This window comes from Electrophorus electricus, chromosome 21, assembly GCF_013358815.1.
Source record: "Electrophorus electricus isolate fEleEle1 chromosome 21, fEleEle1.pri, whole genome shotgun sequence".
Lineage (NCBI taxonomy): Eukaryota > Metazoa > Chordata > Actinopteri > Gymnotiformes > Gymnotidae > Electrophorus > Electrophorus electricus.
The window spans coordinates 12,523,553-12,548,232 of NC_049555.1; the positions used below are offsets into that span (position 1 = coordinate 12,523,553).

The following is a 24,680-nucleotide window of genomic DNA, read 5'->3' on the forward strand; positions in this document are numbered from 1 at the left end:
CCAGACTCTCCGACCCAACCGGCCAGAGACTCCAACAGCAAACCTCCAGGACCCGAAATTTTAAGACATTAGCATAAGAATGGGCCTAAATACCCATCCAACAATAAAGACCAGGTGATTAAAAAGGGGAAAAAAGGAAAATGGCCTGCAATTTCCGTGGCGATGAACCTGATCCCACGTCCGCCTCGATCCTGGGAGAAAGAGAGAGCAGCGCAGTGTGCAGTGGGGGCGGGGCCAGGAGACTGGCAGGGGCGAGCGGGCATTGTAGGGGCACTGCAGGCATGAGTGCTTCAGTTAAGCACCCGCCCAGCGTCGGCGCCCAGCGTCGGCGCCCAGCGTCGGCGCCCATAGGACCCCACATCAAGACACCCACCTGTTCCACGAAGGACAATTAAGGACGAAACGCAATATCGGCCCGCGGCTCTGCCCGTGGACAAAAACTGAAGAAGTGGATGGAGAAGAAAGATAAATGACCCTCTCACCTGGCCAGAGGCCAAGTCTCCCGGCCATTTAAATAAGGCATGTAAGGGGTATCTGTGAAGCCAGAGAAGGCCACAACAGGGGAGAGGAGAGAAACCAAACTCAGAGTCACTCAGAGAAAGAGAGAGAGAGAGAGAGAGAGAGAGAGAGAGAGAGAGAGAGAGAGAGAGAGAGAGGTGAGGGGTGGGGCAAGCTTTAAATAAATTAGTTTTGAGTGGATGACTTTTTCCATGTTGACTTTGATTACTCTGCCATGATAAAACACACACACACACACATTCTGCTTGCTCTTACAATCTGGAGGTCTTCTTGCAGCCAGCTGTGTACATGTCTCTAAGACTTGGACTCTTCCTCAGCAAACCACAAGAACATGACCGAGCGAGCGCGAGAGAGAGAGAGAGAGAGAGAGAGAGAGAGAGAGAGAGAGCGAGAGCGAGAGCGAGTGAGAGAGATAGGAAGTGGGAGGAAGAATGACACAAGCACAGAAATAGAAGATGACAATAAATGGGGAACGTGACCAACAGTAAGAGAATGTGTAAACTGAGTCAAATTAACAAAAAAAGTACAGCGGCACGAAAGAGAAGATACTGTGGAACCTTATGTATTTGCTCCAACGCACACAGACACACAAACACGTTCGTGGGTCACCTCGGAATGATTGACAGGCGGGCAGGTGTGCTGTTGTGTGGCCCATTGGTGGACCATGGGTGCCATTGTTTTGCCGTTTGCTTTGATCTCAGCAACACAGAGCGAAAACACAGCAGGAAGCTACAGTCTGCCTCCAGGCTACAGCCACTATCGACTCCACTGTCCCTGCGCGTGTGTGTATGTATGTGGGAGGGTTAGACCCGAGGAGGGGCCGCTAAGCTGCCGAGTTGCAGGCTACAGCTTCACCTATGTGATGGAGCCCCTGAATCTTGTCAGGTTTCCTAACAACCCTTCCCAAAATTCTTCAACCAGTGTCCCCTTCCCCTCTGCCAACACATCGCTTGTATTAACTGCCATTAGGAACAGCACCACACAGGGAAAAAATGTGATGAAGAGAAAAAGCCAAGGATTACTGTTTTACAAACAGCTCTGCCGTGTCCCTCAGACTGCACCCAATAGTAGATAGAATACATCAAAACGCAACTTCTGATTTCAGAACAGCACATTAAGTACATAAAACACCAAACATCACTATGCAATAAACTCAAGCAATAAACAATTCACACATAAAACAATGCATATTGCAGACACGTGATCACATTTAGTAAACCTGTACTGCTTACAACATGCAACCACCTAATATGTTTTCCTTATATTAAACTGAAGTGTAGGCCTAATTCATGCTAATTTTCATCAGTGGATCAAACAGACATGCCTGAAGCATGGAGATGCCAGTTGGGTGAGATAAGTTCTCATCAGCGTATCTTCTCTTGAACCACCCTGGCAGGCCGCTTCTTAAGGTGACCGTTAGGTCCGAACACTAAAATAACTAGCTCAGAAAGCCCACAGCGTGCCCTGATCAATAACAGGCACTGCTGACACTCTCCAGTGACAAGGGAGGTAGAACTCGGTGTCGGCCACGTAAGCGAGTCCTGGGGTCCGGCAGTGAGCCTCATAACGAGGAGGAAGAGGCAGACGAGCTGTAACTACTAATGTTTTACATGCTCCAATTTGTGCATGTTCTCTCAACACAATGTTGCGTGTAAGGTCGATGCACTCCGTGTGTGTGTGTGTGTGTGTAAGGAAAGAATGGGGCAGACTGCCGTTTGGTTCAGCTCTACCCTCCTGGTGTGATCTCACCATGGGGTAAAACACCGCCAGAGAGTGTGTGCACACACATGCACACACACAGAACAATCCTATAGCCCTGCTGCATGAGATTCCCGTTTCTGTGATTTAGCAAAACTCAATCAATATGCAACCAAATGGGAACCACAACCCACCGAGAACACACACACACACACACACACACCTGGGATCACAGTCACTGATCATACTGCAAGTTCTTTCTGTTATTCTCTGACTAAATGATTTAATGCAATTCTAAATTGCATTCTGTATTATGATTTAGTGACAGAAACCACTAGCTATTTACACAGCAGAAATAGTCAGTGTTTAAAATAATAATTCAGATCATGTTCTGCTGAAGAGAAAGGAAACAAATGATCTCTACTATTTGCATCTAAACAGACTTTTCCTATATTTTGCATATTTCAGTAACTTTTTCATGTGTTGCCTTGTGCTGTACAGTCTTTGCTGAATTAAAATTAGATGCAATCGGTAAAGTGCAGGTGTCCTTATTCTTATAACAGGCAGAATAACTAAAACAAATAACTCCTTTTCCCTGCATGGACAATGGTAAAAAACACATCATTGCACCGACAGCTTAATTATTTTCAGTTGTTTTGTGACATTAAAAAGGAATACATCAAACTCTTCAAATAATTGCATAAACTTTCTTTGCTTCATATATTTTTGCCAAAACTATATAAATACATCAGTGTGAACATATCAAGATCTCAAACATGCTATAATTACTGTTAAAGTAGCACAGTCTCTCTCTCTTTCTCCCTCTCTCTATAAAAGAAAATAATCATTTTAGGTTTAACGCCAAATTAATTAGCTTTATAAAAAAGTCATTTTAAAAGAAAGACATAACATCTAGCCAACAGAGGGGGAGTACATAGACGCTCTAGAAATTAGTGGACCAGCTGTCAAGCCTCTACTTTAGACAATTACCATTCCTTGCTTACCAGAAAAAAAGCAAAAAAAACCCCAAAAAACAAAACAAAACAAAAACAAAAAAAACTAAACAAAACAGTCGCAGGCTGAGCACTGATATTAAATGATTTAATTTCAACATAATGTGGAAACTTTATAGAACTGATCCACATTTTGCAAGTCCATTATATATATGGTTTGTGAGATTGCATGTGAGACTGGATGTTCAGTATGTAGTAGTCGTAATAATAATAACGATGATAATCATCGGACACCGCCAACAAAAATCATTGCATACAAAATAAAATATAAAACCGCAACTCTGAGGTTGGAAAACAGAGAACAGACGACTTCAAGCATCTGTATCTGATCGCTTTATTTACTTTCAACAATTCGCTGAAAGGCTGCAGACCTTGTCCTGTGGAGCTGCGTGTCCAGAATCCATACACAGCGACATACAGGTATTCCTCTCCGGGATAAAGACGCCGGAGCGTTAACCGCGCGTACAGATGGGACTGTGAGAAGCATCGCAATCTGCGAGGCGGGGATCATTCGCCAGTCCCGGGCCCTCAGCAAAGATCATTTAGCACCGAGATCTTGTAAATATTGGGGGAATTTAGCCAGCTATAAAAGCCACGGGCGAGGAGAGGAGAGAGGGGTAAAGGAGAGGATGCGGGGCTCGGATTAACAGATCCTGCAGGAAGTGCAATGATGTGTTAAATTAAATGCAGCTGGTGGGGGGTAAGGTAGAAGAAGAAGCAGAAGAAATTATACATATAAATAAAATTATATATATATATATATATATATATATATATATATATATATATAAATAAATTTATATATCACCACCTCAGATGAAAGTAAAGAAACCAAATCCCCGCATGGTGCTTTTCTTCTTTTGTCTTGGTAAACGGCGAGTGTTAATGCGCACAGCGAGTGAATAATGTCACATTTAAAATGAAAGCAAACTATGCTGGTATCGTGTAATCGTGGTCTACAGCGTAATTGTGTTGTGTGTAATGCAATAAAGCCCCGCAGACAAAAAAAAAAAATACAATGAATCAATTAGGATCAAATTTCTCGCAGTCACTCACAGAAAATTAAACATTTTATCCCCGTAATTTTAGTAAAGTTATAGCCTAACCTAGAGCCGAGTTCACACGTCGTTGGCTAGCCTATATGTTGGCACAACACTAATCCCCAGGCCAGGAAGGGAAACAACTTTTCCAAATCCATTATTCATAAGAAACCTATACAAGGAAAGGTATAAAAAGTTTTCCATTTCACTACAGGCAGATCTGATCAATCCATCTAAACAAATGCAGACGGACACTGGCTCCCAAACCGATCGATTGTTTCATTAAAGATTCGGAGGCCTGCCACCACCGGAATGATGAGCTGAAATCTGACTTTTGCAGCGGTGTGTTTAGAAATGACCCGAGGCTATCCAGCTCTGTCGGAACTCAGTAAAACGCATTTACATCCCAACGGACTTGGTCCGACGCGTCGTTGTTAACGCGGCCTACATGTGGAGAGCAGTACCACGGCACGCCATCTGGGCGAAAACAAGGCTCAGGCCCATCAACTCTAGAATATACACCCGTTAATTCAGCAGAGAATACAACTACAAAACCTTTTGAAAAGTGCGAGACAATCCTGGTGTGGTCGAGTCATCAGAGGAAACGCAACAGCCCTGTTAATAATTTAAAAAAGAGGAAGAGAAACGCCGACACACCGTTTCTTTTGGAAAACAGATGTATTTGATTATTAGAATAAAGAATTACAGTATTGTAGTTGTTAGTAGGTATTAAACTGTAGAGAAACTGGACCCTTAAAGATTTTCCAACTTTCCAAGAAAGTGCATGTAACAGTCCAACGGTTTGCAAACCTAATATATATTCATATTTATAAAAACACTATCGTTTGTCCCCTGGCCGACATGGACTTTGTCTATTGACCAAGATTATGTACATTTGTTGTGATGGAGTTAGTTGTCCAGCATCCGACAGTATGTACAGGACGCATCAACGCGCGATTTGCATTTGATGTCAAACAAAGATGCTAGAACGTAGCAGCAATGTCGAAACCCAGCTCATATTGGACTTCCACAAGCATCTCATCTCGCTTCTCATTTACAAACCAGGACATGTACCTTGCTCGGTCTTTTTATATGCAACAATTACGCTCTCTTTAGCCTTGTAGTCGACAGCAACAAGAAATAAAGAAATACAACTAAAACAATGGAATTTAAAAACCACAATAACAAACATTAAAAAAAAGAGAGATTAATTTCTAAAAGTAACAGCTGAGATGTAGTTATGCTTTTTTTCTTATCATTTTTTACTTAAATAAAAGTCGATAATAGAACTATCCTGTGTGTCCTCTGCCTGAAGGCATTTTTGAAACCTTAGATGGGGATCAGGGAAAAAGTTAATACACGGCTGGTAAACCATCTAGCACGGGTCATTGTACATTATTTACAGGCTTTTGTTTTGCTTATTCAAGCTCTAATGCATCACAAACATCAACAGTGTTGTTATACGTACTACAGAGAGAAATAATTTAATAATAAGGTAAAAGTCATCTAGCCAGAAGTTCCAAAGGCGCACTTTTACATAGTCACACAGCTTCATTCTGGCAGTAAGACAGAGAACAAAAGGAAAACTAAGTAACTGTTAATGTATCCACTTGGTTTTTCGAGCAAGGTTATAATCACTAATAAATAAGCTCCGTAAAACTTTAACATGTACATTGTACAAAAAAGCAAGTCCTCTTCAAACTTCGTAACTAACGTCTGAATGGCAAGCCAGAGCGCTTTTCTCTTTTTCCCCCAGCGCTTGTTCTTTTTTTGTGCATGTGCGAGCACGTCTGCGAGTGTCTGCATGTGTCAGCCTGTACCGCAGAAGTGCCGTGCGTCCCCTAGTTGGTGACGATCTCCTTGTTGTCCTCCATGAAGCGGGTGAAGCGGAAGTGAGAGCCGTTGTCCGTGTTGGCCATCTTCTCCAGGCCGGCCAGCGCCGCATTGGGCTCGGAACCGAGCAGCTTCTCCATGTTTCCCGTCAGGCCCCCGATGGGAGAGCTGCCGCCGTTGCCAACACTTCCGGACAGAGAGGCGGGCAGGCCTCCGTTCTGGATCACAGATATCTCGTTGGTCTTCATGGCCAGGCCATTAGAGAAGGCAGTAGCGTACTGATTCCAGAAACTTGCTGGGTCACCATTCCCTGCTCTACTGGACAAGTCCTTCGAGAAGAGCTCGGGGAACTTCACTGGGTTGGTGCCCAAGAAAGCCATGGGGCCATCTACTGAGAGGCGGCGCCCTCTCCGGGCCGGGGCACTGTTCCACATGTGAGTACCCATGTGTACCTACACAAACAAACAATGTTTACACATTTGGTCTAAAATCAGGAAGGAACACAATATGATGCAATTGAAAAATAAAAAATATATAAATGAACTAATTAGTTAGCATAAAATTGCTTCACTGATGGCAGCTTTTAAAAGGTCAATTTGTTAGGATGAGAATAATGCATCTTAAACAATTGCTCACACCGCCACTCTCACAGCAGATAGAAGCTTTCGAGGACCACGTCCTGGGAAAATTGCAGTGTCCCCTCTCATTGCACTTGCCTCTATGAAATGTGACATGTACCCCTGATTTGCCCTTCAGGCATGTGATGCAGTAGTATGGAATAAGCAATTTGTGCCATACTGATAACCTTTAGTAAAACAGACGCATAAGGCGGCATTCCAGCTTATACGAGATTTAAGGTCCTTAAACTACCAGCCGCATACTTACACATGACACCAATTTGCATTTTTCTACAACATTGCAGGCTATTTTTCCTTCATTCTTCTGAGTCTGCATTTTAGGCTGCTCAAACAATTTTAAAAGAGGAAAAAAAAAATACAACTACATTTTTTTTTTAACAAATAAAAAATATATGCCTTAGCATTGCCTAATTTTACAAACACAAAATTTACTTTCCAAAGACTAGTAAATCTTTAATGTACAAACTTTACTAAAGAATCAAATGATGCACTAAGATTGAGATCCATTCAAATACTTCAAAATAAACTAAGAAATCCAAGTGCATACAAAAACGTTTTTTTGCTTCTCTCTCTACACCCAATAAGTGCACTATAATTACTGATTTATTTGGAGGGGAAATTTGAATCTAGTTAGAGATTTACATTGTTTCCTGAAAATTAAGCCTCCTGTGTGTCAGGTTTCCCTGATTCTTCACAGGCAACTGGTGCGATCACACATGTCCACATAAAAGCACCCCCCCGCCCCCCAGTTCCTGTTTATCTGAGAGGGGGCCTTTTCTCTTCATGATCAAAGGGAATCTTACGTTTTTCACAAGATAAACTCTGGAAAAATACTGAGCACGCTGCAGCTAGGGGTGGTTGCCGCTGGTAACTGTAGTTAAAGCCGGTTAAGCGAAGCGTTCCTGGTTGTGCTCCATCAATCACACTCTCAAGTTTCAGCCCAATATTCATATTAATGGGGTGACTCAACCTTTCCACTTGTACACCTTTATTTCAGCACAGCCGAGGTGTTCATTCTCTTTACCCCTCATTACTGCACAAAGCTATTGTCTTGAACAGTGAGAATTTCTAGGAAATGAATACACCAATTATAATCCATAAAGCCCTCTTTTGTGAAACACAATGAGAAAATATAAGCACTTTCCTGACTGTTTAAAAACAAAAACCCCAAACAAACAAAAACCCACCAAACCAGATTTAGTTACAAGTTAGCCAACACTGCACTACACCACATAGCATCATTACAAGCATAATTCACCTTCAGATTTCCTTTGGTAGTGAATGCACGTCCACAGATGGTGCAAGCAAAGGGCTTCTCCCCTGTGTGGGTCCTCTCGTGGATCTGCAGGGCGCTGGAAGAAGAGAACATCTTCCCACAGGTGTTGCAGTAATGCTGTTTGGGGGTCCGTCTCGGAGGAGCAGACGAAAGCACCGGGGAGGTGGATGCGGAGGAGGTCACAAGGCTCGAAGGAAGGTCTTTCGCGTCGTGTTGAGGGCCGTGGAGGAAGCCGTTGATCTCGGTCTTGATCATTGGGGGCACAGAGAGAAGGGAAGGCGTGGGGCTGGATGCAAGGCTGGCACTGGGCTCGAAGAGCTGGGAGGGAAGATCTCGCATCTGATGGGTCAGCATGTGCTGCTTCAAGTTGCCCTTGGTGGAGAAGCCCCGATTGCAGGCTGTGCAAATGAATGGTCTTTCTTTGGTATGGCTTCGGTAGTGGATGTCCAAGGCACTCTGACAGGCAAACGTCTTTCCGCAGATGTCGCATGACGTGTTCTTGGAGGTGCCTCGCTCACGGAAGGGGAAAAGCATGCCCAGAGGGTCTTTAGAAGGGTTCATGGAGGTTAGGTCCAGAGCTCCTAGACCTGAGGAATGGGTATGAATGAGACCTGCATTTATGTGCTCCAGTGACAGCGGCCTCTGCTGGCGCTCCTCCAGAGTGGGGGATTTGCGCTGCAGCGGCGCACAACTAGACGGTGACGGAGCTTGCATGGAGGAGGTAGATTCAGAGACAGCTGGACTTCCTGCACTTTGGCTCTCGAGGTCACCTCCTAGCGAGGAAGAATCATTAGTGAAGTGGTCGCCTTCCATTGAACCATTTTCTATTGCTTTAGTTCTGTTTGACTGTGAATCCTCTAGCATGCCCTGGGGCAAGATCCTATCCTGCTGGTCAGTGCTGGACTGCTCCTGTGGCATTGGTGAAGAACAGAAGCTATCCTGTGATGCGTCAGCAGACTTGGGCGTGTCTGGAACGCTGCTGTCTGGGCCGTCCTCCAATCCCTCCATGTTGTCGTCCGAGAAGTTGTCAAGATCGTCGAGGTTTCTCTCATCAAAGGAGCCTGTGTCAGAGCCCATGGATTCAGGGTAGCTGTCAGGGAGAGGGGTGTTGGGGATCTGGCCACCCATGTGCATCCGGATGTGCTGTTGCAGCACCACAGCATTGGTGAACTTCTTCTGGCAGATCGGGCAGGAGTGCTGCACTCTAAGAGGTGGAATGGCACGGTGGACACTATAGTGGGTCTTTAGGTTACCCTTAGTGGTGAAGGCACGGCCACAGATTTTGCATTTGAATGGCCGTTCTCCCGTATGGGTGCGATAGTGCATTTTCAGAGCGCTCTGGCAGCTCAGAACGCGATGGCAGATGACGCATTCATTGGGATCCATCACCTTCCTGTCTATGTTCTCCACGAGCTGCTGCAGTTTGGATGTTTCTGAGCCTGGCAGAGGATCCAGGAGACCTCCAAATGGGAACTTGGCCTTAAACTGCTCTGACATCAGGGGCATTAGTGGGTTGGTGGCCATAGGGGGGCTGTTGGAGGTGGTGTACTCAGTCTTGCTCTCACCAACAGAATTTGTATGTGCTATGAATCCAGAAGACTGGCTACTATCTTCAGTTTTCCCATTTGAGGTAGGCAAGGAGGCACCATCGCCTTCTTCTGACACGCCATCACTGCTTTTGACTGACAGCTCAACTGGACCTGAGTCACTCTTAGCAGAGTTGGGAGGGCTCGTTACAGCCACAGAATGATTTTCCTCCTTCTTGATGAATGTGGGCAGGCTTGGTATAGTTGGGGGGAGCAACATCCCAACTGACGAGCTCAGAGTAGATAAGACAGGCTTGCTATCCAACCAGCTGGTGACTGGCTTCTCCGGTGCCATTGACATGCCGTAGGGAATACCGGTGCTGGTTGGAATATTGTCCAAATGCTCTGGGACTGGGTATGGGTTCATCTGGATGTGAGGATACTTTTCTTTATGACGCTGGAAGTGAACTTTCAAGTTACCACGAGTCGAGAAGCGGTTTCCACAGATGTTGCATTTGTATGGCCGCTCTCCCGTATGTGAACGCAAGTGAATCTGCAAGGCACTGTCGCTCCCAAACACCTTGGCACAAAACCTGCACTTGTGTTTGAAGAATGCCTCTTCTGAGCTGCTCTTGGGCTCAAAGGAAGAGACATTGGGCGGCTTGCCTTTCCTTTGCTGGGCTAACGCAGCCAGTGAGCTCAGATCCTCGACTGTGGTTCCAACACTAGGAAGAGCACTGGAGAACATGGGGTTTCCCGGTGGGGGCTGAGGTAGAAGCGAGTTAGCCACAGGATTCAGTAGGCTTCCGATTCCAAAAGCTGGCGTAGATGACTTTGCTAGCGATGGGTTACTTAGCTGGGAATGCAGTGTGCCAGGATATCCAGCCCTCTTATCTGATGCTTGAGTATTGACCACAGCAGTCCCAATTGCTCCCAGACTCTGAGATGACTCTCCCATGCCGGAGTTGCTGTGAGGTAGCTGTGCTGTGCTAGTCATCTGCTTCAAGCTACTAATGCTGGCAGACTGGCTGGCAAGACTCTGGGCTAGACCGGCAGCCGCCGCCAACTGCTGGGACAGGTGCGAGCTGAGCGTGGTTAGTGGACTGGTGGATGAAGCCATATTCCCCGGAGACGATGTGGCTGGCACCTGTAGTTCAGGAGCCTGGGACGCCAGCAAAAGAATCTGGTGACGAATCTGTTCTATTAGCTGCAGCTGGTGAACCTGCTGCTGTTGCAGGGCAAGAAGCTGTTCCATGAGAGCGGGCACCGCCACTCTGGGGCCTCCGCCCGATCTTGTCTCCTGAGAGAACTGGGCCACTGCCACTTTGGTGCTCTGGAGATTTTCGATGATGACGTTGCTGTTCATCATGGAAAAGTTTCCCAGCTCCGTCAGATTTCCAAGCTGAGGTAGTGAGGCCGGGAGAGCAGAGCTACCCAGATTCGGCCCAGCATTGCCCCTCCCGCCATGGCAGCCTTCAACGCTGCCGTTGACGGAGCTGCTTCCCTCCATGTGTCTGCTTCCCTCCATGAGTCTGCTTCCGTCGTCATGGGCGGCGGAGATCGCCGACACGTCCACATCCATGACTTCCTCCTTATCCAGCGAGTTATGGTCTACGAGGTCAGCACACTCGCCTTGATCTGCGTTATTAGTCGTGTCATTCACCTGCTCATCAGGATTATGGGGAGAGGAGCCGGGAGAGAATGTTCCGGAAGGAGACGCGGGATTCTCATTCACAATCAGAACTAATTGATTCTTAGTGCAATTCTTCTGGTGTTGTTCAAGATCCGACAGTTCAAAGAACTCAGCACAGCATCTGCCACATACATGGGCACCCGAGTCCTTGCAAGGGGGGTTGTCCAAGCTGGGCTCCGTGTACCCTGAAAAAGAGGGGGAAAGGGAGAGAGAGAGAGAGAGAGAGAGAGAGAGAGAGAGAGAAACACACAAGGGGATTAGTGATTAGAAATGTTTTGCAGCTGAAGAAGCAGCTTTATCTGTTCAGATTCTTTTGTTGTTAATCTTCTGTTAATCAGTTTAACACGCATCCCCTTGATACGCAAAAAACAGCCATTAAAAAAAAAAGGAACAATAAAATCCAAACAGATTAGAGGAAACAGGAGTAGTCCTCAGCAGAACTATGGGAAAGAGGACCAAAATGAAGCAAGATCAATAACACTTAAAATATTGGTGAAGTGATCTTTGAAGATGTGCATCTGAATTCTCTCAATCCCACCACCTTAGATAATCATTTTCTTCGGACAATCCATCAAAACATAAAATACTATGAACTAAGGACAATGAGGCCTAATGAAATTTCATAGAAGGGCATCGATTTCCAATATTTCATACTCCTCAATGCCCATATGTCCACTAGGCACAAAATCAACCATTTGAAGGACTTATTAGACTTTCAATTTGCTGTCAACTTTGCTCATTTTCAACCAACTGTGGGCTTCATGGACAGGTTATCCCTGTCACTAAACTAATTTGTATCCAGTCAGCCTGCAATCAGGGCCTGAGAAGAACAAGTGAGCCCTCGGCATTCCGAACACCCTGCTGCAAACGCTAAGGACACCAACATGGACCGCGCTAAGCATCTAGAAACACACATGCAGAAAATTGTCTTGGAAGGCGTACACTATTTGTTAATCCACATGAATAGTAATTTGGTAAATCGTAGTATCTACAAAAAAAAGTTAATTTAAAGCAGAGAATAAAGCATGTTTTGGTTATGGACAATTTAAACAACAGCCCTTGTTTACATATGAATGCACTTTACTTTGGCAATACAAACTCCGAGACAATAAAGGTGCTTTACATCATTACTCCAACTTTTCCTACAAACTTTCACTCACTCGAGACTTACGCTTATAATTCCAGATAATACATTTGCTGCATATGTAAGCAGGAAAAGTGGCGATCGTTCAGCACACATGTAGAACAGTTTCAGGCATTTTCTTTTAAATAAGACAGAAGCATTGTAAAAAAAAAAAAAAAAAAAAAAAAAAAAAAAAAAAAAAAAAAAAAAGGGTGGTGAGATACTATTCTGTCCCTCCCACAACCCCCTCTGGGCTTGTGGCCTTTTCTCTAGACCTCCATCTTTCTTTCTCCCTCTCTCTGCTCCCCTTTGTACCCTGCCAAAAAAAAAAAAAAAAAAAAAAAATCTTGCTGTTTTACATACAAGTTGATTTACAAATTGCAATTTTCTATGAATCCCTTTCATTGTGGGGCTTCGCCCTCTACATTTTCATCAGCGTGGGGATTCATTTGCAAATGAAACCCCTGCAGGAGTGTGTGTCGGCCCTGCCGGGAGACAGGAAGGCTCCCTATTGTTCCCCAGCATGGGAGCGTCGGAGCGGGGCAGAGGGGGCGAGGGCCGATCCCGCACGGCAGCCCCGCTTCTAGAACAGATCCTCTTTAATTCACGGATTATCCTCCCTCCGCGATTCTCGGCGCTGGAACATCAGATAACGCTAAAGTTGCCATGACACCAAAGCTAGGGCCTCGGAAGGCTGCAGTGCCGGACAGACGGGAAAAGTCAACTTTACGATGAAAAGTTTTTAATATTATGACAGCAGTGGTTCCCGAGTGACTAAGGAGGAAAAAGTGGTCTAATTTAGTTGAGGGGGAGGGGAGGAGATTACAGAGAACACTTTATGGTAAAGACTGCAAGTTAATCTCTATGCATTGCTTAAGATAATCACATATCTTAACTGAAGAAACACAAAGGCACACTGAGGACTGCTGGTCAAAAAGGAATTTCTATTATATTTATAAACTAACATTATATATAAAAAATAAAACATGAGTTAGTCTTTTTGTATACATTCTAGCGATGAAGGAATAAAATCTAATTCAGAACAAAAACAAACAAAAAAAACCAACAAAACACGACAAAACTAAAAAAAATCTGAAATAAATGAGCAAATTGATAAACTCAAGATAATTTAGAATGTTAAAAAAAAATCTCAACATTTTTTTATGATCGTTACATCAACACTTCTCTGTTTTAATTGCACTAAGTGTAAAAGCTTGTTTAAAGACTAGCAAACAGCTGAAGCCTCTGAAGTGCATTTTGCCACAGTGATGATCTTTGTGAAGGTAACAGTGAGGTTTATGGGAAACTTCATGCTGTATAGTTCTAAGAAAAGGAATTGCTATATTATACTATAGCTATATTATATTTAAAATGTTTTAGCTGCTGTGGAAACAGCGGTTTTTGTCTTTGCTAAAGGCTGATCTACCTCACTCACACACACACACACACACACACACACAGCCAGCCCCCCCAAAATCAAGAAATCATCTGCTTTAACTACTGATGGTTTGGGAAACACTTTTTAGCATTAATAGAAAATATTCACCATGGTTAAAGAACAACTCCTAACATTTCTTTTGCACGGCAACTAAAACACATCCAATATTGCTTCTCAAACTTCAGTGAGTACTTTCAGAAACTGTCAGTCAAGCATTTTATAAAATATATTATATATATATATATATATATATATATATATATATATATAAACAAAAACAAACATGTGTAGAGACAGCCTCTAGTTTTGTAAATAAATTAAGCATTCATTCAAAGTCCTGTCTGGGAGCATTACGAAGCAGCAGTGCATCTCCGCAGTGCATGCAAGCTGCAGGGGAGCCAAACCTGAAGCGCATGCAGCAGGATGGAGGATTAGTGTGTGGAGTTGAGACGGAGCACTAGTTCTGATGAGGACTCAACTTCAGAGCTGTGCCTTTGCGTGCTCAAAACTCTGCACTGCTCCACCAAACACGAGCTCCACGCCAAGCATGACCCCCAGGAAGCAGCAGAGAGTCAGTGAAAGGTATTTTTAAAGTGATACAGGGGGAAGGAGGAGAAAAAGAGTGGCTCATAAAGAAAAGGTCAAAATGGTCACTCCTACTCCGTTTTCTGTGGTTCAGCGTCGTGCTACTTCGCAGAAGGAGATATTGCTCACACTACCTCTTCATTTCACTCTCTTGCTGACGCTCCCTCCTTCCCGGTGACGCTCCACCCTCTTACTCTTTCAGCCTTTTGGAAACTTCCCTATGAACACTAGATGGGGTTCCTGTAATGCGCTTCTCCACTGGTCAGTACGTGTTGAGCCAGTGCACCAGTGACATGCGTTGAAACAGAAGGAGTGTGAGGGGGGACTTACAAATCAAGGCTGGCTCCTCAAGGTCACTTCCAAACTTCCACTACACAAATGACAGAAGGGGGAAAAACCCCCCCCCCAAAAAAACAAACAAAAAAACAACAAAAAAAACCCCACCACATGACACGCATTCAAATCCCTTTTGAATGCAGGGGTCCAATGCTATTTGCTTGTGTGATGTGTGTGTGTGTATATATAAGGAGGCTCCCTCCAAATGTCTCTCTGGGTGGGGAGCAGGTTTGCTGGACTAAAAGGGGAGGGTAAAAGCAGATACATTCACCCCTTCGCCCCTCCCGAGCAGGAGTTCCTGCTATGCTGTCTTTGACCAGGCTCTCTGGGGGTCAGTGAAGCAGCACACACGGACATGCCGTGACCTCAGCGCTCTTCACATCCCCGCAGAGCGAGCCCTGCAAAGGTTAAAACAGCTTCACATCCCACCCTCAGTGACGGGCCAACAGGGACAGACCCCTCGTCTGCCTTCCCCATGTCTCTCCTGCTCTCCCTGGTCTAGCTCAGGCCTAATGTGGAACACAGATTCAGGGAAGAACAGGGTTTCTCAATACTGTTCGACAACAGCAACACGGGACCGCAGTTTTCCTTCAGTTCAAAAGAGCATGTTTCACAGCAAGAGACCAGAAAAACACGTTAGTAAGTAATCAATGTGCAATTGTACAACAACAACTTCATAGCAGCCAACAAGTTTGTATTTGGTGAAATTACTAATAATATTATATATATATATAAATATATAGACACACACACATACACAAACAAACATCCTGGTCAGTTATCTGATAATAAAGGACAAGCGCTGTTATTCTTTGAATTTAAATGGAAATCTTTGCTGTGCGATTTGACGATGCTACCGGTTTCTTAAAATGTAACCGAAATCACAAACTTCGTCTGTGACCTTTTCGCACGCCAAAGTCAAACACGCCTAGGATAAAACATTTCCCTCTTACGGTTCTAACACTGATCGTAGGTCTGTGTAGCGTTAACCTAATCCCTGGCATGCGTATTAAGCAAAAAACAGACAAACAAAAAATAAAAACAAAAACAAATACGAACGCTTAAATATTCTCTGACTAGAAAGGGAAAAAAAAAACGCTACTGGACTGCACAAATAAATACTTTAGATTTTAGGTTTTCAAAATGTAAAGTATCAGTATGGATAAAAGCGATAAAGTTGAGAGGAACAGGAACATCAACTAATCTCTCAGAAGGGAGCTTTGATAAGGCAAACGTGGGTAAAACATTACTGTAGCATCGGAGGAGCTGCCCTGTTGCTTCGGTTTACCCAGCTCATGTTCTAAATGACAAAAGTATTATCTTCAGATTGAAGCAAACCATATAACTGATGACAGTGGCCAAGGGAAAACCTTTTAAGCCCTGCCTAAAACAAAATTACCGTGGGGACGAACTTTTGTTCATTTACCATACGTATCATTTGGAAGCAATATGGACTGAATAATAAAAAAAAAGCCTAATTGTGTAGAAAATTACTCGAGTATCGATACTAAAACTAAATCCTTATCACATCAAAGACTCCTTTCAAAATCAGCAAGACGAAACCTGATATCAAACACTAAAAGCTGAGAGATGGAACTCTCCTGCGAGATAGCACGTCCAGGCCATAAATAGGCCCACTTTAGAGAAGAAATGTTAATGTGCTTTAAACGCATTTTATAGCTCAAATTAACTTTATTCATCCTTTGAAGTGCGCAGTTTAGACCAACTTAGATAGGCTAGGAATCCATGTTCAATTGCCATCTTTGCAATTGTAAAGCGATCGCTTGACTTGCTTCAAAAAGAAAAGTAACGAAAAAAAACTTGTAAAGTTATTACAGGTAACCTACATTTAGGTGGTATCTCTTCAATCTACATGTGTCTGTAGCATGCGTTTATTCGTGTTGATTCTTGATTAGGCTACTTGAAAACAGACTATAAGAAGTTACGCCTCGTCTTCCCCTGATGGGCTAGACTGTGCACGCGCCTCAGCTAATCAGTCAGAATTTCATATTCAGAATTTCATGCGCACCAGATACCATTTTAATGTGCTGCAGAAAAAGTAGCACGAGCAAATTTGAGAAGCGCATGGGGTGTGTGTGGATTTCTGACCCCCCCCCCCCAGACGCCCCGCGTTAGGAGTAACGCGCTTTACTATTACTGGAATAAATCATAATCAAGATGGAAACGGCAGCATTCATAAAACGAAAACACTAACGTGCAGAGTAAATATAATACATGACACTGTAAAATACACTCCTATACAGTCAGGGAAAGTAAGAAAATAAAATAAAAAATATATATTACATCTATACACATACATACATACATACATACATACATACATACATACATACATACATACACACCTACCTACCTCTATTCGGGTACTTTGTCCAAAAGTCTGATTAAAAGAGTTTTGCGTGAAATCTTAGTGTTTTTTAAAATCTAACTGGACAAAACACAGACAGCCCCTTGGAATCAGAAAAACTTCAAACTTAAAAGTTTTTACGTTTAAAAGGCAATGTTAAGGTAAGCGGACAAATTTAGACCTTTGGGTGGTTGAAATACGTTAGGAAAAAATAAAAGCAAGCAAGCAAATTTGTTTTCTTAATCATAAACCAGACTGGGAAAAAACGGTCGTTTTAAAAGAGCGAGTGTTGTTGGTTCCCATAGCACTAAGTTAATACTAGCCTACACGAGCGAGTCCGGAACGGAGCATGGAGGATGTGAACAAGGAGGAAAAAACTTCAGTGGACAACTTCGACTTTGGTGGGCCATATCCCAACGAACTAATATGCCAATGTCTTTATCAGTGCTTAACGGTTAAAACGGTCAGTAATAGGCTTGTATTATTTTATCTCGCAAAGAGAACTTCACGACTTTTGAGCACATAAGCAAGCCGAATACGAAAATCCAACCATCTTTAAATATAAAGAAGATCAAAAATTTTTTAAAGCAAGACTGGCAGTTTTCCTCCCAATTCGTATTATTTATTATCGATGAATAAAGTTACGCATAATTTAACTTGCTATATAACGTTGCCCTAAAATGGTTCAAAAAGGAGGCTGAACTGCTCTAAGTGTGCGTGATAACGTTCATCATTAGTAATACCGGTTTTTTTTTTTAAGCTGAAAGAAAGCCTGCTCGGACAACGAAGGGAACCTGTAAGCACAATTCAGAAGCTTCAGGCGTCGGGAGTGAGGTTCCCTAGTCTGCGCACAAGCGCGGAGAAGCGTGCGTCGGAGCGCCTCGTACTCACCATTGTGCCCGGGCAAGGCCAGCTGCGCCTCCGTCTGCAAATGCTGCGGCTTCGCTTGTTTCCTCCGCGACATGCTGGCTCACGCATCAGCCTCGAAAGAATGAAAAATTGCTTAAAAAACTTCCCAAAATTACGGATAGCGAGTCCATCCACCGCGCATGTGTCCTGTTATGATTATCAATAATGCCTCGCGATTAATCATACGGGGGTTCTTTGAAAGGCGATTGGCACCTCGCCAGCCCCTATTCAAATGAAGCCTCTTTAATCAATTAGCCGCTGATTTGCTGGGGACTCTTGTCTCTCTGGCTTCTCCCACCCAATGAGTTGATCCGTGTGGAAGAAAGGCTGGATTTTCCAACTCCCTTCAGACGCAGTTTAACCCTTCTTAGCAAGCAGCTGGTGGCTGCGTAAAGCTTATCTCGCACACTACAGGAATGTCAATTTCTTGCCCATGTGTAACCGTGTGCTTTTTTTTTTTTAGCTGGTCAAACAGTTATCGCTGTTCTCACCCGTTTAAGTTTTAGTTCACCAAAAGTGTCCGACAGGTCGTAACAAAACATCCATGTTCCCGCAACGGTGGCCTTTTCCCCAAATAGCGGCCGTTCGGAGTGCTTTGCTGTCCGTGTCTCTGATTGGCATTGAAGTCGTTGGGAGTCGGTTCTTGTGATGGCAACCTCGCCGCCTGCGCCTAGACGCTCGTTCCTCGCGGCCAGAGCGGAGAAGTGGGTCGGCTACATGGGTCTCGTGCGGAACAGCGTCGGAAGCCCCCAGAATGTGTCGAATATCCTCAAATCACATTCGTTTGATTATTGCCGAACGGGATAAGTAACACGTTTTCATCACACGCCGCATGCAGCGAACAAACAAACTTTAAGGGCCCATGGAAGAGCGAGAAGTCTCGAGCCCAGCCCATCTGGGATTCTATTGGTCAGTGGCCTGTTCCATCATAGGCCGGCGGTGGTGCTCGCGCTCCCCGACTGTCCCTCTCCGGTATCGCCCCCACCTCTCGGTTCCTCGCTCGCCCTTTCTCTTCTCTTCCTCGCTCTCTCGGAGCGCGCTACCGAGCACTTGTGCCTCGCAGCGTTTCTTCTCCACTGTTTGAATATATGCCACCTAAGCGAAACGATGTTGGAAAGCTTTTTAACTGTTTTTTTTTTCTCTTTTTAAAGCCGCGCGCTCAGTCATTGGCGCAGTTAATACCCGCGTGTTTAGTATTACAGACGTGTATCGAGGTGAAAGGATTTAAATGCAAAACATGCAATGCTCGAAACAGTAAATTACAGTTAATATTTTTGTACAACTCTTAATTCCGTTAAGCATCTTAACGTACGATGGATCTTAACCTATGTTTCTTTCTCTCCGGTTTTTGTCAACGGAATTTAGCATTGTCAAATGAATAGTCTATGTTTTCAGTTAAAGACAACGAAATGTTTTTATTAGCAGTAAACGCAGCTTTTCACGTTACACCCTTATCGTGTTTCTTTGACAGCGATGTATGGTAGTTGCAGTGAAGCCTATCAAATAAAAAGAAAAATCAGATCGTCCCGGATTATAGAGCAGAATACAAAATAACAGACATTCCTAAGTGTCCATTTTAAATTATTTGAAATATAAACCCTCTTAATATTAAATGTTACCTCAAAGGATTTCTGAACACATTCAAAATATAAAATATAAAAAAGTTATAGCATCATCAAAAACGCTCATAATAATAATAATAATAATAATAATAATAATACATCTAAGACGCAGGATTGATGAAACTTAATGCAAGGGGAGTTTTAAAGATGAGAGTTCCCTCCGGATTCTTCGCTGAGTCCTGTACAGCGGAAGATTTATGTCCAGGGAAAGACAAACGAAGCTATCAGTCCGGCTGATTTTGAGAAATGACGATAATAATGTTACTATAGGTGATGTCTTGGATGCCATTATTTTTCACTGAATATTTAACGAGGTGCTGCAGGCGAGATGGATCAGGTCTTCTATAGCGTCAGCTATCTATACTTAGGGCGTCCGTTATTTACTTATTAATGAAAGAAAGAAAAAATCAAGGAGAGAGATGGAGAAACGTACGCGTTGTGGGGTACTTTTGTTTGGAACAAGCCGATATACTACAGAGAAATCAATATTGCACTTACCCTAAAACACGCTTGTTTATGCAGTTTTGGGTCATTTAAATGCTTTATATTTAGCAGAAATTACATTTGCTTAATTTCAAAACCTTCAATATCATGAGATTTATAATTCCATATTTTATAGATAAATTTACAGCAAGCCTAATACAGACACCTGAAAAATGTCAGTACAATTAGATAAAATATTAAAAGAAGAGAAAGCAGTGAAAATGTCATAAATACTAAAATATAGCATTCTCTTTTCAAATTCAAAATAACACAGTGGGTTTTACAAACTACTACAAATTGACTAATGTTAAGTCTTCTTCGTGAAAACTTTTCTTGGTTAAAATTATAGACCAAATAGGCGAGCTGCGGAAAGGGAAGATTTGGGCAATATTGCGCCGTCCCCGGCGGGAGAATCGATGGCGTCTTAATTGATGCGCGTGTTGGTGTGGGCTTGTAAACACTCTGATTTGCAGCTCAGCCGAGCGCGAGACGTTCTAAATGAGATTCCCTGCTCGTGGTCGGGCTATACGGTGTTAACAATCACTCCATGAATGACACCAACAGCGAGAAATTTGGGCTTTGAATCAGTGGAGTCAGGGGTGAAACGCATGGTTGGGGGTAGGTTAAGTAAAGCCCAAACACTCGCTTCCAGTCGTATTGTCTGGGGCCAGTTAATTGGCGAGCGAGCCAATTATTTGGAAATATCCCTGAGATGATGATGCAAAGTTACACTCCACTAAAATGATCAACAGGAAAAATGCTGATTAAAAAAAAAAAAAACTTTCTCGAAACGTTAGCAGACAGGTTACATTTACGAAAGACTATTCAGGAAATGTTGAATCGAGTAATGACCGGCGCTTTCTTGATATGTAGCAGGGAAGATGACAGGATAGCAGTGGATGCGCGCTCACTCGCCGCGTTACGCACTAATCGATACGAAGCATAGAGCAGTGGGAGCGCGTGGGGCCATCATTCACTATTATCACTGACATCCGATAATTGATCATTTCACAGAAACACAGGGCGTTTGGCCGCATAATTGAATAGCATAAGCAACATGGGCGACGGTGTTGCAGCCCCAAAGCTGAGCTGTTTGCGGACCCCGTAAATCACCGTTTCCCGTCTCCTCTCGCTCTAAAAGCGCGCTATTGTGTCCGTGCATTCAACACGTAGCAGCCCTGGTCCTGCGCGCGCTGTGGAGAGAATTACAAACAGTTGGATCACACTTTCAGTCAGATCGGCACTGAAGAGACGCACTCTGGACGCCTTCTTGAAAAGGGAGTTTATACATTTGCAACATTCAATTCCATCCACGAGGGAGGATTTTAAATCCTGTATTCTGCAAATGATTAAAGTATTTATGGGTAATTAAAGACAGTGTTGCTGTTGTTGTGATGGTCCTCGAGTTTTCTCTCTCTCATTACTCCTCTCAAATGTTTTTTAAGAAACCCTGGATTTTATCGTTGTGATTTACTCTTAGTCGAAGGAAAACGGGTCTATTTTAAGACGCATTTATCCACATTCATTCGCGCGTCCTGCGGCAAGATAAGACCGAGGGGGGTTAGGGTAGATAAAGTGATCAGCGGTCGCATCATAATTAATGCGCTGAATATAAACTATATATAAAGTATTCTAATGTAACCTAGTGGGCAAGAGTTTTAGAAAGAATATTTTAATTGGAACCAAATTTCACCAAAGGGTGATAAATTAGTCCAAGTAGATTAAAAATGGATTTAATTTTGCAGGGAGCTCAAATTTGAAAAATCCCGGAGTCTTTATAACTTTCTTATTAGCTTACGGACGACTGCCGCGTTCTTCATTGTGGCCGTGAATGTCAATGGCGGACAACAATCATATTTGCCATGGAGAAATGATATCCATGGAGAAATGATATCGATCTCTCCCACAAAAAAGTCGTATTCTCTACTCGTTAGTATCCTTAAAAATCTTTTCATAGCTTACTAATAGAGATTTTACTTAAATTATAATGCATCAACATTCGCGATTCTATACGAAGTGTCCAGTAGTTTCAGACGGGATTCTCTCGGGACGATTGTTTTGCAGATACATTGCCTAACTTTAGTGTCAAAAAAGCAAATAATGGCTTTCTAGAATTTAAGCCAAATGAAAAAATAATACTGGCAACTCATTATAAACTCAACATTTTGTTACAAGACAACTGACCCGAAGGCCTAATTCATTATTTCACCATACAAAATAAATTAGGCTATGGGATTCTTTTCTTAGAGAAAATCTCTAAAACTATTAGAATGAGAATGACGGAAAGCATCGTGTCAGGGCAAAAATCGTTTCTGGTTTCACAAGGTGCCTTTTGGCGCTGGTGTCGTGTGAGAGATGGGTGGTATTAAAATGCAGTACCTGGCGTGGCAGAGAAAGCGCTCCATTAATTAAGAGATCAGAGTGGAGCTATTGTCCTCCAGCGCTCCCGCCACACACACACACACACACACACACACACACACACACACACACAAAACTTTGTGGAGGTGACACATTTCCTACTGCATGGCCTGATATCAGTGGGCCATGTTTGCGTTTGCATTCACTAAGCTGGAGCTGGCTATACTCAAAGAGAGCAAGCAAATGGTTGAAACTCAGACAAAAACAAACAAACCAACAAACAAAGTGTATGAGGATCGTCTTTCCACGGCTCTCTTCATGCATGTTTCTCTCTCAGCGTGACCTAGTTGGAGTCTTATTGTGCCACAGACAAACCTATAGAATGGTCTACAGTAGGAAGTAAAGATTGTGTTCGTATACTGTTCGTCCACTGAGAGCTCAGTCTGACCACTGGGCGTCCTGCTGGGGCTTACACATTTCTCCCTGACCCTGGATCAGTCATCATACACTGGGAATGAATAACTTACAAAAAACTGAAATAAAGACCGTAAATAGGCTCTAATGTGCTGTTGAGGTCTCAGTGTACTCGGATTAAATGTCTGCTTGAATGCGAGGAAATACGTTATATCCGAAGGTGTGTTAACACGAGGATGCAATCAGACCACTCTGTCTCTCAGTAATATTGGTTTTCTGGCATCAGTTGGGTGGTTTTCTGCATATCCACTTCCTTTCTGTGTTGAGTAGCTCTGTGATAATATGACTGACAGCTAATTTACTATTATATGACTGACAAGGTTTTTTTCATTTATATCATTCCACTGGCAAACTTCAAAAGCATAAAAGAACAATGTTATTCCCTATTCCCCAGACCACCCTGAAACACCCTTCATGCTTTAAAAAATCTACAAGATGCCTTCTCACTGCTTGGGCTCTCTCTGAAAGGTACACTGTATACACGTGGGTCTCTCGTGATGCGATTTTGATGAAGTGTGCTCATGGTTAGCTCAAAGCGAGGAGTGGATCTAAGTGGATCTAAGAGGCACTGAAGTGACATCTGGCATGTCTGAAACAAATCCACGGCACTCTTTATGACAATGACAGATAATGTTTGCAGTAGCAGATTTCCAGTTTGTAAGCTGTTGCGGGCAGTGGGTGGAAATATACACTCGATACACTCCAGTCAGAACCCAAAGCACAGAAGGAGCTAAAAACAGCCAACAACACATCTTGAAGAAATCATTGGTATCAAAAAACAATGACTGTGTTTATGTATTTGCAAGAGCTGGGAAAGAAAAACTTAAAATTATACTTTAAATGTACTATACCCACAATACAGATCATCAGTCATCTACTCAGTCTAGGCAAACTAACTCCCACAAACATGCAGACACACAGAAACAACACGCTGTGATTGCAGGAACCATGGGTAATAAGTGGAGAGGAAGAGAAAGTGTCCAGGAAGCTTAACAAAGAGTCAGCCACACGTGGGGAAGTGAAAATAACGAAGCCAGTGCGAAAAGGCTAAGAAGACAAACATGCACGTAAAGATGCTCTCCTCAATCTCTGTAAAGAACTCACAGGAGCTCAAACACATGTGGTGCGTTGTTTCTGAGGACAGCAAGCAGGAGATATTTGTCAGGGGTGGGCTGCACACAAGCCTGAATGCACACGGACGTACACACACAGCCTGTATTACAACCTCAGACTCTGTGTTGCTATGCCTAAACATAACACCAACCTTAATCTGACTAACCAAAAGGAAATATTTTGTTATCTTTCAAGTGAATTTATCTGTAGTTACAATTCACCAGAGATTATGGAATATATGTCCAAAGTGTATGTAACAATCAGGGTCTCAAAGAAAGTAAAACAGTATACACCCACCCACCCACACACGCACACACACACACACACACACACACACACACACACACACACACACACACACACACACACACACACACACACACACACACACACCTCTGAGTCAGTGTTACTGCTGTTGATTATTAGACAGTACAAAGCACGAGCAAGGCAGACGACGCAGCACACAGACTTGTGGGAAATATCGATCCGTTGCTGGGACCAGAAGAGAGGACAGTAGAGAGAGAGAGAGATAGGGAGAGAGAGAGAGAGAGATATAGATAGATAGATAGAGAGAGCGAGCGAGAGAGAGAGAGAGAGAGATAGATAGATAGATAGAGAGAGAGAGAGAGATA

The 24,680-nt window shown here is 43.4% G+C and overlaps 1 protein-coding gene across 1 annotated transcript; it reads right to left on the minus strand.

Moving 5' to 3' along the window:
* Window positions 1-4,929: 4,929 nt before the first annotated feature.
* sall1a (spalt-like transcription factor 1a) lies at window positions 4,930-19,072 on the minus strand. The gene is made up of 4 exons (XM_027022817.2): window positions 18,487-19,072; window positions 17,978-18,068; window positions 8,000-11,421; window positions 4,930-6,555 (listed from the first exon to the last, which is right to left on the minus strand). The coding sequence occupies exons 2-4, from the start codon at window positions 18,048-18,050 to the stop codon at window positions 6,112-6,114; spliced, it is 3,939 nt and encodes a 1,312-aa protein (XP_026878618.2). The 5' UTR covers window positions 18,051-18,068; window positions 18,487-19,072; the 3' UTR covers window positions 4,930-6,111.
* Between the last annotated feature and the right edge of the window lie 5,608 nt (window positions 19,073-24,680).